We start from the raw sequence: 17814 nt of genomic DNA, 5'->3' as shown, positions 1-17814 counted from the left end.
ACCGAAAAAAAAAAAAAAAAAAAAAAAAAAAAGAAGAAAAAAATGAAAGGAAAAAAGACATTTAAAGCTGTAACCTATAAAAATTTAGTTTGGAGCCTAATCTAATGATTTGTGACATTACAGAGATTAAAGTAATCTAAATCATGAAAGACTTTATCCTGAGAGTGACCTATCTACAAAAAGTAGGCTAATAGTTCACTGCATATTTGGAACTTTATCTGATTACAATTTATGCCAAATACATAATGAGTGTATTAAATATGTAGTTGATAGTAAAATTACAATTTCGACATTAATGAGCACATTTTATGTAGCAATAGTATGCAATTTAAAAATACTAAAGTTGAAAAATACTATTATTTAGAAATTGCTTTCCAATAGGGAAGAATCGTATTTCCATCTTTTTTTTTTTTTTTTGCAGTACGCGGGCCTCTCACTGCCGTGGCCTCTCCTGTTGCAGAGCACAGGCTCCGGACGGGCAGGCTCAGCGGCCATGGCTCACGGGCCCAGCCGCTCTGTGGCATGCGCGGCATGCGGGATCCTCCCGGACCGGGGCAAGAACCTGCATCCCCTGCATCGGCAGGCAGACTCCCAAACACTGCGCCACCAGGGAAGCCCTTATTTCCATTTTTGCAGTGGCTACTGTAACTTCTTTTCATTCAGTTCAAATCACTGTGGCTGTCACTGTTAGGAAATGTGAGTTTGTTGTTTGTTTGAGTTTTAGTTCAAATACAAATGCTAATAAAGCTGATATCAGTGGCTCTGAAGATACTGCTGCCAGTTAAGCAAAGTGTGTGGCAGAGAGAAGGACTTGTTTAAAAAACAAAACATTTTTCTTGCTTTAGTCTCCTATAATATTTCAAACAATTGTTGTTTTTAACCAGTGGAAGGACATACAGATAGATTCATGTCTCTTTAGTTACACATTAATTTTCTAATCTGTTGGAGTTGTGAACATGAAGAGGGCATTTCACATCTTTCTATCTCTTTGGTGTCATCTCTTACAAAGTGAACTATGTTGGCAAGGAGCCACTTAAAACAACTTTAGCATACTTTCCTACCTCTCCCTTACAGTGCAACATATCTGTCTCATGTGAGCCACATGAATTTTGTTTCGTCATCCAATGTTTTCAGGCTTTGTGCCTCTCCCAGCTATCTGACATCAACATAGAACATGGCACCAGAAGAATCTGCTTTTGTATTTTCCATCTAGATATGCCACAGTCTTCCTTGATTGTTTGTGAATGGTGCACTATTTTATAGTTTTACAGTTCCCAGTTTATGGTAACTCTTATTTATCTAGAAAGCCTCCCATATTAGTTGCCTGTGAGATGTGAAGTTATATTTAAAGGAAGGGATAAAAATATTCATTTGAATATACTAAATTCTCTCTGTAACAGTCAGAAAGGTGATTTGTGCATGAAACCTTTCATAAATAAGTGTTTCCTCCCCGAGGTGCCAAAAGTACTCATTTGAAAGAGGTCTTATCTGAAGTCCATCCTTCATGGAGGGTCCTTGGACAACATGGTCGAGTAATGATCTTGGCCAAGTCATTTGGGTGCCTGCATTGCCCTCTGGATTCTATCTCAGTTTGTCCTTCCCTTAACCAGGAATGAAGACCCTCTAAGAGTAGTCTTCTGCCTTACTGTCATTCTACAACCCTTCACGCTTGTTTGTGAGTTTGGGATACTGCATTGTTTACTATTGTAGGACATTTAGGACACCTTTGGAAGTTGTGAAGTGGGTGAAGCCTGTTTTCTAGAGTTCCAGGTTCTCCAACTCCTTGTCTCTTCCTTCTTTTTTCCCCCCCTCATCAGTAGCACCAGCTGCCTCTCATTTTCTTCCTCAGATGCCTCTGTTTACAAGACCCTGAAGCCTCTTTTTCCCTCTTAAAACTTGCTCTCAACAGAGGATCTGAACATATTCTTAGAAGTTAGAAAATGTTTAAATACTGCTAAAAATAATTACCCCTAAGGAGAATTTGCATTTTCAAGCCATAAAAAGTCTTAAACTGCAGTGATGAACATTTGACTGGCAGTTTCAGGAACAACTGGCGCTGTCCTCAGCAGCAGGATTGTCCCCAAATACCTACTGTGTGGAGGTTGACTTCTCTCCACTTGCCTATGACCCTGCGCTCGTGTGTTGGACTCAGCTGCCAGCTGGGGTCTAATTGAAGGCTGCACAATTGCAGTCCCATCTGTGGACATGGGGGAGCCATGGTTGGAGATTGTTAGGGCTGGAGAGGCTTGACAGGATGCTCCAGAGCCTTCTAGTGATGTGGACTTCAGCACAGTACACCACAGACCAAAGTGACATGGTCCTTCACCTGTGTACTTTAGTTTTTAGACAAAAGTAAAGAAGAGGATTCTGGACATTATACATATAAGTGCACAACACCAGAAGATCTATATAAATGTTTTATTTGCGTTTATGTTTTTAAGGGTGTTTAAAAAAAGCATTTGAATTATGCTGTGTTCCTCCCTTTCAGCTCCACGTTGTTCACTGGAATTCAGACAAATACCCCAGCTTTGTTGAGGCAGCTCATGAGCCAGATGGACTAGCTGTCTTGGGCGTATTTTTACAGGTGAGAATCATTAATTTCATTTTGAATAACTAGTCAGCCATGTTGGATAAAGAGTTTCAATCATGGGGTAGATGGTCTACCATTTTTTAATAGTAAACTAGTTCTAGGTTTAATGTTTTCCCTTTGAAGTGAATTTTAAAGTTTTGTATATTAGTTTATGGTTCATCTAAGGGCCCAGAACTACCCTAGGAACATTGTCTTATGATACGTCTCATTGTCCATTGATCATTTTTTTGTGAATAGCAAATGCAGATGCAGCAACAATAGTAGCAGAAGTAACAACTGAGATCTTGAGAAGAAAATCTTTATAATAGGCTCTTCCTGACTGCTCAATATTTGGAGACAGGATAGGGGGTAAAATTCAAGTTCCTGATTCTTTTTTTTTTTTTTTTTTTTTTGTGGTATGTGGGCCTTTCACTGTTGTGGCCTCTCCCCTCACTGTTGTGGCCTCTCCCGTTGTGGAGCACAGGCTCCGGACGCACAAGCTCAGTGGCCATGGCTCATGGCCCCAGCCACTCTGTGGCATGTGGGATCGGACCGGGGCACAAACCCGTGTCTCATGCATTGGCAGGCAGACTCTCAACCACTGCGCCACCAGGGAAGCCCAAGTTCCTGATTCTTGAAGCACTAGTTTGACCACAATAGTATTTTGTCCCAAACACACTGACCATTTTAAAAGATTCTGTTGTATTTTCCTTTGTCTGATATTCACAGGAGGTATCACTGTCATAATACCTGTGGGTGGGCTGTGCCGCTCAGCTCCCACTGCGACCACATTCCTTAGGGTGTGCACTTTCGATATGCCCCTGACTCTGCCTGATGTTGGTGTTGTAAGTCGTTGCACTGGGACAGGGGGAAGCATGGGGCAGAGCAGAGACTGGCATGCATAGCAGCAGCTCCTTTTTTCGGTCCCCAAGTCTGGTGGTGGCAGTGAGATCCAAGTGGGGCAAGGCATTATACTTGAATCCCAAGGACTTAAAACCTTCAGAGAGATTCAGGACACCCCAAATAAATGAAAAGAAGTATATATATTTTTCTGAAGGATTCTCCTCATGATGATATATTTCCTTGATTCAGGACCTCAAGTCATTTTAAGCTGAAAGTGGGAGATGTTTTCCTCTAATGTTTTGATTGTCACCAATAGTTGGTTTGGATCTAGGGTCTGAAAGTCACATCTGGTTTAATAGTGCAGGTGTTATGTAAGAGTTTCCTAAGCAAAGTTTCTCTCAAGAGAATCTGTACCCTGAACATTCATAAAGCTGACAAATATGAAGCTGTTACTGCTAGTTTTGGAATCAAAGTTATAGTTCAGCCAAGGAGCCCTGTAATATTATCTTGTTGTTTAGATTTTTCTGGCTTGATAAGGCTGGCAGGTGAAAGAGAGCCTCACTATAGAACAATCACTGTTTGTTTGTTCTGGGCTGGCTTAGGGTTTTTTTTTTTTTTTTTTTTTTTAAAGAATTTAAAAATAGTGACTGAAATGGAGTGATTCAGACCTGATGTACTACAGTAACCATTTCTTCTGAAATTTTGTGTTTTCAGATTGGTGAGCATAATCCCCAACTTCAAAAGATTACTGATATTTTGGATTCCATTAAAGAAAAGGTAAAATTAATTGCTATTTACTAGTGACTAATATATTCCTTGGTTTCTCCTGAATTCTCTTATCTTCTTTTAAAAATTTAGACTTTGACATAGCATATGCTGCCGGCTTGGAAGCAGGTTTGGAACATACTTGACCAATAGAACAGAAGTAGTTTATTACCATTTATCTCTTGAAAATTATGAAGGGGTCTTAAGTTATCTAAAACAATAACTAATACATCTATTTTTGCATAATTAGTTTCTTTTATTGGAGTTTTGCAGAGTAAGCCTTTAGTTGCAACACATTTTAAAGACCACGTACATTAAAAAATAAATCTTGAGCTTCTTAAATAAATCTAGGTGATGCGCTACTTCATCTTAAATTTTTAGATTAAGGCAGATTCTTTTTTTTTTAAGATATGAAAAGCAGATACTAAATAATTCCATGAATTACAGAATTCTAGTGAAATAATATTTCAATGGATGTATGTTTTTTTGAGGTCTGTGTAAAGCTTTCCCATTGTAATTTGTGGGAATTCTCTTTTCTTCCTCAGGGTAAACAAACTCGATTCACAAATTTTGACCCATTATCTCTGCTTCCTCCACGCTGGGATTATTGGACATATCCTGGTTCCCTTACAGTCCCACCTCTTCTAGAGAGCGTCACATGGATCGTTTTAAAACAACCTATAAACATCAGCTCTCAACAGGTATATCGCTTTTTCCACATTGATCCTGATTCACTAGAGAAAATTGGGCTTAATCTTGTGTGTGTGTGTGTGTGTGTGTGTGTTTCTTCAAACCCTGACCTCATTTCTGCTGTTGTGAAGCCTGAAATTAAGGCTTTACCTTTCTCTTCATTAGTCAGATGGGTGGTTGGACCAGATGAGATTTATGTCCCTTTCTTATTTGACCTTCTATGATTAGATGGTTTCTTTCCCATTTCCTAGAAATGCAATGTGCAAACAGGCACGGGTGGAAGTGAAGTGCCACTTTAAGGGCTATACTTGTTTGTTTTTATTTTCTTTTGTGTGGTCTGAGATATTAACAGTCTGGGATACAAATGGGAAAATCAGGAGAGAAGCTTCTCTCAAAAGGTGATAGTCTCCTTTTTGACCTCAGTCCCTGCACCTGCCTCCCCTACAGACCTCACATTTAGAAAGGGGACGGTGAGAACAGCCTTGGGCATAGCACCCTAAGAAATGTGTGTACTTGTTAAATTTAAGAAGTCCATCTGATCTTTTGGCTTTTATTGACAAAACTGTTGTGAAGCTGCCTGAGGGGCTTTAAGCATTTGCTAAGAGGCTGTGGGTGGCTGCCTGTACTCTTCTTGTGAGGACATTTCCTCACTGGTTCTTCTGATAAATGCTTATAGAGCCCCCATAGTCAGTCGGTCAGTCAGTCTCGGAATGTCTTTGGTGCCCAGAGACTCTGGCCAGAGCTGTGAACCCATCCTGTGACTGACGAATCTGCCGGGTGGATGCTCTGTGCTCTGGGATGCTGTACCTAACGGGTTTTGTTTTGTTTTCCGTTTCAAATTATATGCTGCGAAATCTTAGTAAGAACATAACCTAGTAATTTTTGCATCTAATAAAGTACTCCTGTCCTGGGCTGGCCCACCTGCCTAGTGGTTTATATCTTTCATCCAATCAAAGACTAGAGCTGTTTCACCTTTACGAAGGTCACATTAGGTAACTTTTCCCCTTGGGGTGTTGAACACATCCAACTTCTGTAGACCTTGTCTTTAGAATGAAAGCCAAATAATAATCTGGGGCATACGTATTAAAACATTTTATAAAAGTCTGGGTAGAAATCCTGAGCTTGACTGACACGGAAATTCCTGTGAATTTTTTCCATCATAAATGAGGTGAGTTGCATCATGAGAAAAATGACCTGTCACAGATTCAGTGGCTTTATTAATGGGGTTCATTTTCCTCCCCTTCATGTGCTAAACTGTTTACTTTTACATTCTTTTATTAAATTTGAATAGGTTAATAGTAAGAGTTAATACATTATAACATCAAGTTAGTAATATTAAGGGAATCATGTTTTCCCTCATATTTCAAGAATTTCTTTATTCCTTAAAGCCAGCTGGAAAATAATTTTTTTCAATCCACCTGTGATTTGGAAAACAATATATATCAAAATATATATTTAGTTACTTAAAATACATAAAGTTAACTGAATCAAAAATAACTCCCTGCAAGTTTAGGAATGACTGACTGCCTAGCTGTGAATTCACTACTGTATCTTATTTGAAGCTCAATTCATTAATGTTAATTATTAATGTTGTTTTTATGCAGTTAGAGTTTATAAAATAATAGCTGTATTTTAGAGCTTTAGTGTAAGTGGTAATTCACTTTGAGGCATTCACTTAAATCTACTGTAGCAGGAACACTTTCAGACATTTTATTTTTAACCAGATTGAAATGATTATCTGAGTAATAATCCCAATTATTATGATGATTATAATATCTTAATAATCCAAATTATCATGATGATTATAATATCGTAATAATCCAAATTATTATGGTGATTTTAAGATTTAAAGAATGAAGCAAAAGATATTTTAAGAGTCAAATCCCATTTGAACCATGAGAAGAACATCAGAAAATGCCCAGTTGGGAGACATTCTCAATATACCTGATCAGTAGTCCTCAAAACTGGTCATCAAAAACAAGGTAAGTCTGAGAAATTGTCATAATCACGAAATGCTCATGGAGACAAGACAACTAAATATGATGCCATTTCCTGATAGGATCCTGGAACAGAAAAAGATGTTAGGTAAAAACAAAGGAAATCTGAATAAAGGATGGACTTCAGTTAATGATAACATATTAATATTGGTTCACGAATTGTGAAAAATGTACCATACTAATGCAAGATGTTAATAACAGGAAACTATTGTGTGCATCCTTAAAAGTGAATGAAAAACAATAAAAGGGGAAACTGAGTGTGGGGTATCCGAGAACTAATTATTCTATCTTTGCAAGAATTCTGTAAATCCAAAACTGTTCTAAAATAGAAAGCATATTTTAAAAATCCAAAGCATGAAAGGGTTGATAAGATTATTTAGTTGCTTAACTCTTTTATATAAAGTAAAATGAAAATGTCTTTTGTGTATACCATTGATTTAAGGATTACTTTTCAAAAGATAATTTTTAATCTCAATTTTAGCAGCTCTTTATTTTAGAAACCACTGGAAAATAGTATTTTTATTTATTTTTCAATTCCACCATATAATGTCACTATCTGTGAAGATTAAATCCTCTTTTTAGTAAGTTGGTGCCAAGTTTTTTCTAGGTTTTTTTCCTGCTGCTATGTTTTGCCAAGTCATTGTTTGACCTAAAGGGCAAATCAGATGGTTTTCATTTTCTTTTTCTTGATCCAAGTCCATTTTTCTCCCTAAAGAAAGAGAGTCATTTACAGGAATGCTTGATTTAACTGCCAGGCCAGTAAACAGATACACTGTTTTTTGCTACTTCTGATAACAGATCTGTCATTCTTTGGAAGGCTGACTTCTCTTGCCAAGTCTCTTTGGTTTATGCCAGATTATCTATAGTGGCTTACTGACCTGCTGAAATTTGATGTGCAGAATACTTGGCTTTAATTCTGTACTCCTTTTTAAAGAATTTTTTTTCTTTTTTTGTTTATTACGATATTTGAATACAATAAAATTCATGAATTTTAGTGTGCAACTGATGATTTTGGTTATTGTAACAACCACTACAATCAAGACATAGAATGGATCCCTTGGCTGAAAAAGTTTCCTTGTGCCCCTCTGTACTCCATCTTCTTCCTCATCCATGGCCCCAGGCAACCACTGAGATGCTGTCACTAGAATGTTATCATTTTAAAATTTTATTTAAATGGAATCATATAGTACATAAACACTCCTGCTCCTCCTTCAGGTTTGGAGTTAAAGGCCTTTTCCAAGAGGGAGCATTCAAAACACTCTAGCAGAGTATTTTCTCTCAGTCTGTGGTTTGCCTCTCTTTTTTTTCACTATATCTTTTTTTTTTTTTTTGCGGTATGCAGGCCTCTCACTGTTGTGGCCTCTCCCGTTGCGGAGCACAGGCTCCGGATGCGCAGGCTCAGGGGCCATGTCTCACGGGCCCAGCTGCTCCGTGGCATGTGGGATCTTCCCAGACAGGGGCACGAACCTGTGTCCCCTGCATCGGCAGGCGGACTCTCAACCACTGCGACACCAGAGAAGCGCTTCACTATATCTATTGAAGAGCAAAAGTTAAAAAGTTCTTAATCTAGATGAAGGTCATTTTATCAATTTATCTTTTATCATTTGTGCTTTTGGTTTCCTGATAAGAAATCTTTGCCTAACTATATACCACAAAATACTTTTTCCTACTTTAAGTAATAGTTTTAGCTTTTACATTTAAGTGTTCTATTATTTATGAGTTAATTTTTATGTGTGTTGTGTCCCATTTTCTTTCCTTCCGATATTCTTTTTTTTACTTGAAGTAGAGTTGACTTACAATATTATATCAATTTCAGGTATACAACATAGTGATTTATTATTTTTATTGATTATACTCTACATAAAGTTATTACAAAATATTGGCTATATTCCCCTGTGCTCTACATTACATCCTTATAACTTCTTTATTTTATACCTGGTAGTTTGTACCTCTAATCCCCTACCCCTATATTGCCCTTCCCCAAGCCCTCTCCCTTCGGTAACCACTGTTTTGTTCTCTTATCTTGAGTCTGTTTCTGTTTTGTTATATTTGTTCATTTGTTTTATTTTGTAAATTACACACATAAGTGAAAACATATGGTATTTGTCTTTCTCTGACTTATTTTACCAGGTCTATTCATGTTGTTGCAAATGGCAAAATTTCATTCTTTTCTTCTGGCCAAATAATATTACACACACACACACACACACACACACACACACACACCACATCTTCTTTATCCATTCATCTGTTGATGACACTTAGGTTGCGTTCATATATGATATTCTAATTATGCAAACATTTGACCTTTTAATAACATCTAACAGGTTCCTTCCGAGGCTCTATTAGTTTGAAATCTTTTTAAAAATCTCTGTTCTTCACTGTGGATAATTTCAATTGATCTATATTCAAGTTCATTTGCTCTTTCTCTGTCATGTCAGTTTGCCTGTTAATTTTATCCAGTGAATATTTGTTTTAGAAATTATATTTTTTAGATCTAAAATTTATACTTGATTCTTTTTTGTTATTTCTATTTCTCTGATGAGACTTCCCATTACTCTGCTGAAATTTCTCATGCACTAAAAAGTATGCTTTGTTTAACTTCATATAACCCACAGGTAGTTGAAGTAGCCACTTTAGAATTCTTGTAAGTTCCAAATTTGGGTAATCTTGAGTCTCACTTTGTTGATTTTTCTTTCTTTAAAATGTATTCCATTTTCTTGAGTCTTTGTATATTGAGTAATTTTCTATTGCATTCTAGATGTTACGAACATTAAGTTGTGGAGATTCTGGATCTGTTATTTTTCTCTGATGAGCACTGCTTCCTTTGTGTTGGCATGTAATTTTCTTGGCTGGGCTTGAGTTGCAGATTTTCCTTCTTGTGCAGTAGCTTCAGTCTCAGTACATGTGTAGTTCTTGGGTATGAGTTTGGGGATCCTCTCTCTGGCTCTTTCCTTTCAAGACAGGTATACCCCATAGCAGCTCTATGCACCTTGCAGAGACTCCACCCTGTCCAAGTGAAAAACTGGAGAGACAGGAACTCACTTGAGGGCTCCCATCTCTCCAAGTGAGCATGAACTCCCCATCTGAATCCCTCTACTTCTGTTCACTCTTTAGTACCTGCAGCTGGTTGATTTTTGTATTGTGTCTGGGTTTCACAGTTGTCTTTTTCTACAGGAAGGTTGTCTGCAGAGTCTTAGTCCAGTATATCTGGAATCAAAACTCTAATGTCCTTTTTTAATAGTAAAATTTTTTATTTTGTAATTAATGATAATTAACAATCTAGGAAAATTTCCCTAACTTCTGCATCTTCAGACTATGTGTGAATTGAGGAAAGAATTCATTCACTTGAATATTAATTTTGACTTACTATATAAAGCTATCTAATTATCTTTGAAATTAAAGATTTAAATTTTAGAAGACAGTATAAGTCAATTCTAGAATTGTTTAATAATTGCCAGTTTTTGCAAGGCGTGATGCAAGAGGTATAAACAAGTGTTAAAAAGGCCCTTGTCCTCCCGTGGTTTATAATCTAACAGAGGGGGTAAAATAAATGCATAAAAAACTGTAACACAGTGGCTTTGCTTGGTACTGTAAGAGAATATAAGGTGTAAGGCAATTTCAGAAGGGGAGAGACTAGTTTTCAGTGGAGAAATCAGGAAGAGACTTCATGAAAGAGCTTACATTTGGGTTGCTTCAAAAAATGGGGACAGGTTGGGAGTATAAAGGAAAGGGGTATTTCAAGAAAGAATAGCATAAATAAAGGCAAAAAAGAGAAGTGCAAAAAATATGTGGGTAACTTTGTACCTGTGGTTGTCAAAATTGAGAGTATGCAAGAATCACCTGATGAAGCTTACCAAAATGTGGATCCTTGGGCCTTGTTAGAAACTCTGATTCAAAAGTCTGAGTGTTGGGGGGGGGGGGTCCAGGAATCTCAAGTTTTAAGAATCACCTCAAAATCTTTCTATTCAGATGCTCTTGGACCCCCCTTCACAAAACTGACCTAGAGTGGGACTTGTGTGTGGAATAATAGGAAATAATCTAGAAGGATTAGTTGGAATTGGGTGGTCAAGAGGCTTGGAAGCCATGCTAACAATTTTGTTTTGGAGCCTTAATAGGGTTTGAAATGTTATATATTTTAGAGATATATTTTGAAATGTTTACACCTGAAATGATATGATATTTGGAATGTGCTTAAAAATAATACAGTTTGGGCAGGATTCGGAGTTGGAGAGAGAGAATGGGTGAGAGTGTGGATGAAACAGAATTGGCCGCGTGTTTATGAATGTTGAAGCTGGGTGATGGTTTATTATGTTACTCTATCTACCCTTCTGTATATCTGCCAGTTTCCATAATAAGAAGCAAATAAGAAGAGATTAGGGGAAAATGGAAAAAAAAAAGAAAGAAAAAAAGAAAAAACACTTAGAGATACAGTGTAGTGCTGTGGTTAGTGCATGGCTTATTTGCCAGATGACTTATTTACTGAAATTTCCTAACTCTCCCTCGAGTTCCTCATGTTTAAAATGGGTATAATGGTATATTATTGATAAGCTTCTTTGGAGGATTAAATGTGATATGTAATGTAAAACACTTAGCATAGTATGTGGCCCACCATGTTCTATAAGAGAGAGCTTATTTTTAGTTAGTCAACTTCGGCAGGCAGTGGAGAGCTACTAAAGACATTTGAGCAGTACAGTGACTAATCAAAGCTGTTTACAAAACATTAGAAAAGGGTATTTCTGCTTACTGGGGTCACTACAGAAGAAATTTAAACTTTCAGTAGTAGAGCCAAAGAAAACAGCAAAACAGCCTTCACCCTGAGCTGGGGAGATTCTTGCCAGGAGCTGTTTAGATACTGAGTCAGCCTTAGTGACAAAGGGACAGATTTTCTGCCTAAAGGAAGCCAGAGGCCTGGTGAGGGTATGACACTGATAGGAGCCAATCTAAGCAGAGCCTAGCAGGTCAGGGTCTACCTAGCTGGGCTAAGGGACCAGGAGGACGATCCAGCACCAAAAAAGGAAGGGGTTTGATGAGACATCAGGACAGGTTCAGAGACTCTTACCAAAATGAGCAGGCTGGTCAGAGAAAGATCTAGAGTAAGTTCTAGTTCTAGATGGATGAGGCTAAGGTGTTGCAGAGGTAGGGAGCCATGATCAATTTGCAGAGGAGTCAAAGGGGGATAGGGGGATAAATAAAGCCAAGATCTTCAGAGGAATAGGCAGTTTCCCTGGGAGGATAGTTGTGTTCGGTGAGGCTGGCAAATCAGTGCCCTGATTCAGGACTTGGGATTCCAGCACAGTCACCTGGAGTGGCCAGTCCAGGTAGACCTGGATCACCATGATCTGCAGAAGACTGGACATCTTCTCTGTGGCTGTGGAGGTTAGATTTCATTAGCCTCTGCAACTTCACTTTACCAGAGAATTATATATGTCCCATCTGGCTTTAGCCATAATGATCTGGTCTAATGAAACATGAGTAATAGCAAGTTGTAAATATTTGTCTTATTCTTCCCATATCTATACTCTTTGAAAGGACACCTCAAAATATGACTTGTGGAAATACACAGCTGCTTGTATATGATAACTGAACATATCTCCATAGGGTGTGGTTATAAACTGTTGCCTATTTATTATGAAGGACCTGCATCACCTCTGTCTCCCATCCTGGCTACTACTGTTAAGAGAAATATTTTAGGCTTCAGGTAAATGATGATGATGGAAACCTAATATATGTGTCCTAGTCTGAATTTCCTTGACTCTTTGATTAGGTGACTAACAAAACTTAGAGAATGAAGACTCTCATTCTCAACAATTTAATACTTTGTACTCACTCAAAACAGCAAAACAGACACCAAAAACTTACTTGTGTGGCAATATGTTTTTAGTGAACGTTTTTGAGACAGTAAAATTATTCAGGTAATTTACCCAGTCTTCATTTTACTACTGTAGACCTGTGCTTAGTCTTAAAAAGTAATATTAAATCACAAAGGAATTGCTAAATAATTTATAAAACAAGCTTATAATAGAAAACTTTTCAGCAATTAAAAATAGTGACATAGATATATCTATTGACATGTGAAGGATATATATTAAGTGATAAAATAAGGTTTCAAAAGAGTTAGTATAATTGAGCTTATTTTGCAATAAAACATGTCAAGCGTGTGTACTGGTGCATGTGCATATAGTCCTTGTACATAAGGAAACATCTAGAAGGATATACTCCATAATGTTAACAGTGGTTATATTTTGTGATGTGATTTCTCGTAATTTCTATTTTCTTCTTGACACTTTGTGTACTATATGAAGTTTGTAAGATAATTAAGCATTGTGTGTGTGTGTGTGTGAGAGAGATAAGAAAAAGTAAGCCCTTGTGTTGAGAAATATGCCTATATCGCTTAAATTGTATTGAAATATTATAAGTGGTTGAAGACTCCTAGTTTTTTCCCAGAGTTAGTTGCTGACAAGGCACACATATGGTGAGAGAAAAATCACTGTTTAAGGAAAACAGTGCATAAAAGATGAAAATTCTGTAGGATGAGTACCACATGGTTCCCTTGAAAATTTGGGCCATGTTATATTGGAGTGCTCGTGAGTATTCAGTGTAATTCCAAGAGCTGGATGACACCTATTGAGGTAATCTAATCCAATGCTTCACTTTATAGATGAGGAAACTAGAGACAATAAATGATTTTCCCAAGGTCACACAGCTCACTAGTAGCAGAACCAGGACTGGGACCCAGCTTGGAAAACCCTTTCCACTGTCCCATTATGCCTTTGCAGGTGACATTTTCTCTCTAGATATGTACTCTTTAAACCACTTTCTAAATGTTGTTTTCTCTTATTACTTTGATCTTCAAATGAAGAAAGCTTATATACTTAATTTTTGAACCCATAGGTATTTGTATTGTGATAAGAATCTAGCAGAAGAGTTGCTTTATGATGTATGACCCATAACTTAGAAAATTTTCATTGAAGTACATTTAGTTCCCAGTAGAAGAAAGCTTATAAGTTTCTTAACTTTCTGTGCAGGGCAATTCATTAACATTGGTGTGACTTTCTATGCTAAAACTAACTCTTCTCTTTTTTTCAACAGCTGGCCACATTCCGCACCCTCTTGTGTACAGGGGAGGGCAAAGCAGCGGCTTTTCTGTTGAGCAATCATCGTCCACCACAGCCTCTGAAGGGCCGAAAAGTGAGAGCCTCTTTCCATTAAAAGTTGTCACCAACAGACCACCCCAAACGTGTCTGTGGAGAGAAAACAAAACAAAACAAAACAAACACAAAAACCCCTACTAACAGTTCTTTCCTAGAATTCTAATTTATGGGGTGCCATTTTGCTGTCAGCTTCAGCACAAAGAAAATCAGATCTTTTAAATTAAACTAACTTAAGTCATCTGTCTCAGATTTGCACTATATAAGCAGTATATACTTGGGTATATAAGCAGTAAACACTGGTGTGTTTTAAAACACACAGAATACATCTACTTCAACCTGCGTGACAACGTGGCGGGCATTGCAAACCTCAGAATGTATTAAAAATCTTCCCTTGCCATAAAGACTGATCAGTCACATCTCTCAGTGATGTTTGGTGAAAAACTTAAATGCATTCCCAGAATGATAGGATTGTGGTACCTTTTCCTAAACAAGTGATTCCGCTTAATATCTTGTTATCATTCCAATTCATAAAAGTAGATACTATTTCCTTTTAAAGTGAATTTTTATTTGGATCGTGTTGCTGATTCTCACTGCAGGATACCTCTAATAAAATGAACAAGAGGAGAGTTATCGGGGTGGGGCTGGGATATAGCGAATTAAAGCATCTATTCCACAGCTCAAAAAGAGTCAATACAATTTTGGTGAGGAATTCTCCAGGATATAAATGGCTATTTAAACTTTAATGACTTATGCCATACATCTCATTTACTTGGTGATGTTAATGATAAACTGGCTAATAATTGATCAGACAAAGTGGTTGTCACTTGATGGCATTAGCATGGTTTGAAACAGATTACAAGGTACCAGTGCAAGCAGAGCTGCCCATGGGCATGAGGCACAGGTTGGCTAATTTTGTCCTGTGTTTTGGCAACAGAGCAGGGAGCAGTCCTGTGAAGGTCATTGTTTTGTCAATTGATGGGGAAACATTACTTGAGTTTCATAGATATAATCAGTCACAAACCCTTCAACCGATTTCCATGGCAACACCCCTCTCCCCTTACACACATGTCCCTCCATCTCTTAATTTTGTAAGTTGGCACTTGATATTCACTTTAACCTATTATCTCTTATATATTTTTGTTTGTTTTTGGTGAAGGAGGATGGGGGAGGTCCTTCTGCTCTTTCTGGTAAAAATACAGTGACACTAAGCATTAACTTAATCATCACGTTTAAGACTTGAACATGTGCTACACTTCTGTCATCTTCTGAGAAAAGTTTAACTGAGTTTCCTTAATTTTGATGATTTATTAAGACACCTCTCTTCCCCTGAATGTAGATTTTAATAATTGGAAGTATTCTATGATAGTCTTCTTTTTTTTTTTTTGACTGCACCACATGGCTTGTGCGATCTTAGTTCCCTGACCAGGGATCGAACCCGGGCCCATAGCAGTGAAAGCACTGAGTCTTAACCACGGGACCACCATGGAATTCCCTGTGATAGTTCTTGGTAGGATCACCGATTATCAGTAAATTGTGTAATAATGATAGATAATGATTGCATTAAGATGAGATGCTGAAGATGAAAGCTCCTTTGGGTTTTGTTTCCCCTTCACAGTATCTAGCTTGAGGCCTTGCAGGAGATTGACAAGTAAAAAATATTTAATTAATTGAATATTTAAAAAACTTTATTTTGTATCTTTGGTAATTATCTTGCTGCTTGCAATCAAATGCACTGTAAGTTCATGTAACAAGTAAAGTGCAAGTTATCCCTTGAAGATTGTTTTTTCTTAAAGGAATACTTGTTAAATCTACCTGTGTAACCAGAAGTTCTCACTGATTTTAAAAGTACCAGGGTTGAATGAATTTCTTTAGTTTGGAAAGACATGTGAAGTATCCTAGTCAGAGAAAGAAGTCTGTTTTCTCAGAGAAAGTAAATAGCATGTAGGATGGGGATTCTAATTACTGTGTATGAGCATTACCACTTCGTAATTTATGCTTTCTGCTACAGTATTCCATCAGTTCTATGCTACAAATTCGACTTTAGTAGATGAAAAACGTCTACACAGCACTGATTTCCTTGAAGATTGTCTGATAATTTATCTCTTAGAGGCAAAAAGGTCTAAGTGTTATCTAAAGTCTAAGTTGTTATCTTTTGAAAAAATTAAAGAGTTGTAAACACTAGCATGGATAATCTTGTTTCCCACCTGTATTGGATTTATATTTGTTAAGCATTTTGTATTTTAGCTTAAATTGGATTCAACCACAATAAAGATTACAAGACAAACTTTGAAATTGTATATGCAAGATACAGAAGGAGATTATATTTTTACACTTTTTATTTAGAAAACAATTTCAAACTCACAGAGAAATTGCAGACACAATTTTTTCCACTGAATTATTTGAGAGTAAGTTGCCAACCTGTTAATGCATCATCCCACAAACTTCAGTGTATATTTTCACAAGTTAGGACATTATCCTACAGAGCCATAGTACAGCTAAAACAACCATGAGGTTAACCTTGCTTCATTATCACTGACTGTGCCATTCGAGGGTAACTCGTTCACTTAGCTGTGTTTCCTTTGGTAGGGCACTGGTCCTCAGTCTTTCTTTGCTGTTTATGATTTTGACACTTTTGAAGATGATAGGCTAGTTATTTTACAGAATGCCCCTCAATTTGGGTTTGTTCGAGATTTCCTTGTGATTAGATCCAGATTTTGCATTGTTGGCAGGAAGATCACAAAAGCAATGCTTGGTCCTATCAGGCAAATTGATTTGTTCTCTAATGGAGTATATTTACTTCAGCACTTGATTAACACTGGTGTCTGCTAGGCTTCTCCACTGCAAAGTTACTCTTTTCTCCTTTGTAATTAACAAGTATTTGTGTGGGGATGTGCTTTGAGACTATGTAAATATGCTGTTTCTGATTAAACCTCCAATTTATTCATTTGTTTCCACTATGGATTTAAGGGATCCTTGTTTTATTCAGTGGGCTGTAAGACTGTTGACACTATTACCATCTATTCTCACATGCATATTTTTCTTAATTGGCCAGGAGGAGCATCTCCAAGCTGGCTTCTGTGCCCTTTTGACACTTCGTCCCCATGTTCTTACTTTCTGACAGCAGTGTGATGTTCCTGGCTCAGCTCATTCTGCACCTTCCCCTGCCCTGGAATCTAACATTTCTCCAAGGAGCCCTGGTTTCTTTTGGTGGAAAATAGTATTGAAAAAACTAACATCTGGGTGATAGATGGGTGCATGGCTATTGGAGCACTGCTACTCCTAGATCCTCTCAGTGAACAGAGGTCAGGAATGCACACACAAACACACATGCACAATGTGTACTCACATGTACAACATCTATATTTCTGCATCTATATTTTAAAAAATCACAATTTCACACTCATATCTCTAATTTCAATCCAATACTACAGGGTTCATTCTAGTTCTCCATTTCCATATTTCTAATCCCCTTCTCCAACAGTGAGAAACCTGGCTCCCATTATCCTCAATACATTTACTTCTTTGGCCACTTCTTCTGTGTGTAACCATTATCCCATCACCACATCCAACCTCTCACCCCCACAGGCATGGATGCCCTTTTCTCTCAGCTTGGATTGTGATGTCCTGCCCTGGGCTGCCTTGTCCCCTGAGAGGAGGTGGGGCAAGGAGGGGAAAGCGAAAAGCAAGGTTACATTTTGAAATACTCACTGGACTGTTCGCAGGGAGGTTCCTTATTTCTAACACAAAGTTATTGAAAATGTGGCTTTGCCTATACACATTTTATCATAGGTGGCAG

At 37.5% G+C, this 17814-nt stretch overlaps 1 protein-coding gene across 1 annotated transcript in view; it reads left to right on the top strand.

The window, feature by feature from the left end:
* Positions 1–14213, top strand: part of CA13 (carbonic anhydrase 13) — a 29124-nt gene extending 14911 nt beyond the window's left edge. The window contains exons 4-7 of the mRNA XM_007461730.1: positions 2489–2584; positions 4127–4189; positions 4723–4878; positions 13957–14213. Of these exons, the coding sequence (XP_007461792.1) occupies positions 2489–2584; positions 4127–4189; positions 4723–4878; positions 13957–14076 (435 nt within the window). The 3' untranslated portion in view covers positions 14077–14213. The remainder of the gene's footprint in view (positions 1–2488; positions 2585–4126; positions 4190–4722; positions 4879–13956) is intronic.
* Positions 14214–17814: the final 3601 nt, after the last annotated feature.

The sequence above is a fragment of the Lipotes vexillifer genome, unplaced genomic scaffold, assembly GCF_000442215.2.
Source record: "Lipotes vexillifer unplaced genomic scaffold, Lipotes_vexillifer_v1.1 scaffold163, whole genome shotgun sequence".
NCBI lineage: Eukaryota > Metazoa > Chordata > Mammalia > Artiodactyla > Lipotidae > Lipotes > Lipotes vexillifer.
Note: the sequence above shows the minus strand (reverse complement) of the source record. Positions and strands in the feature narration are given on the sequence as shown.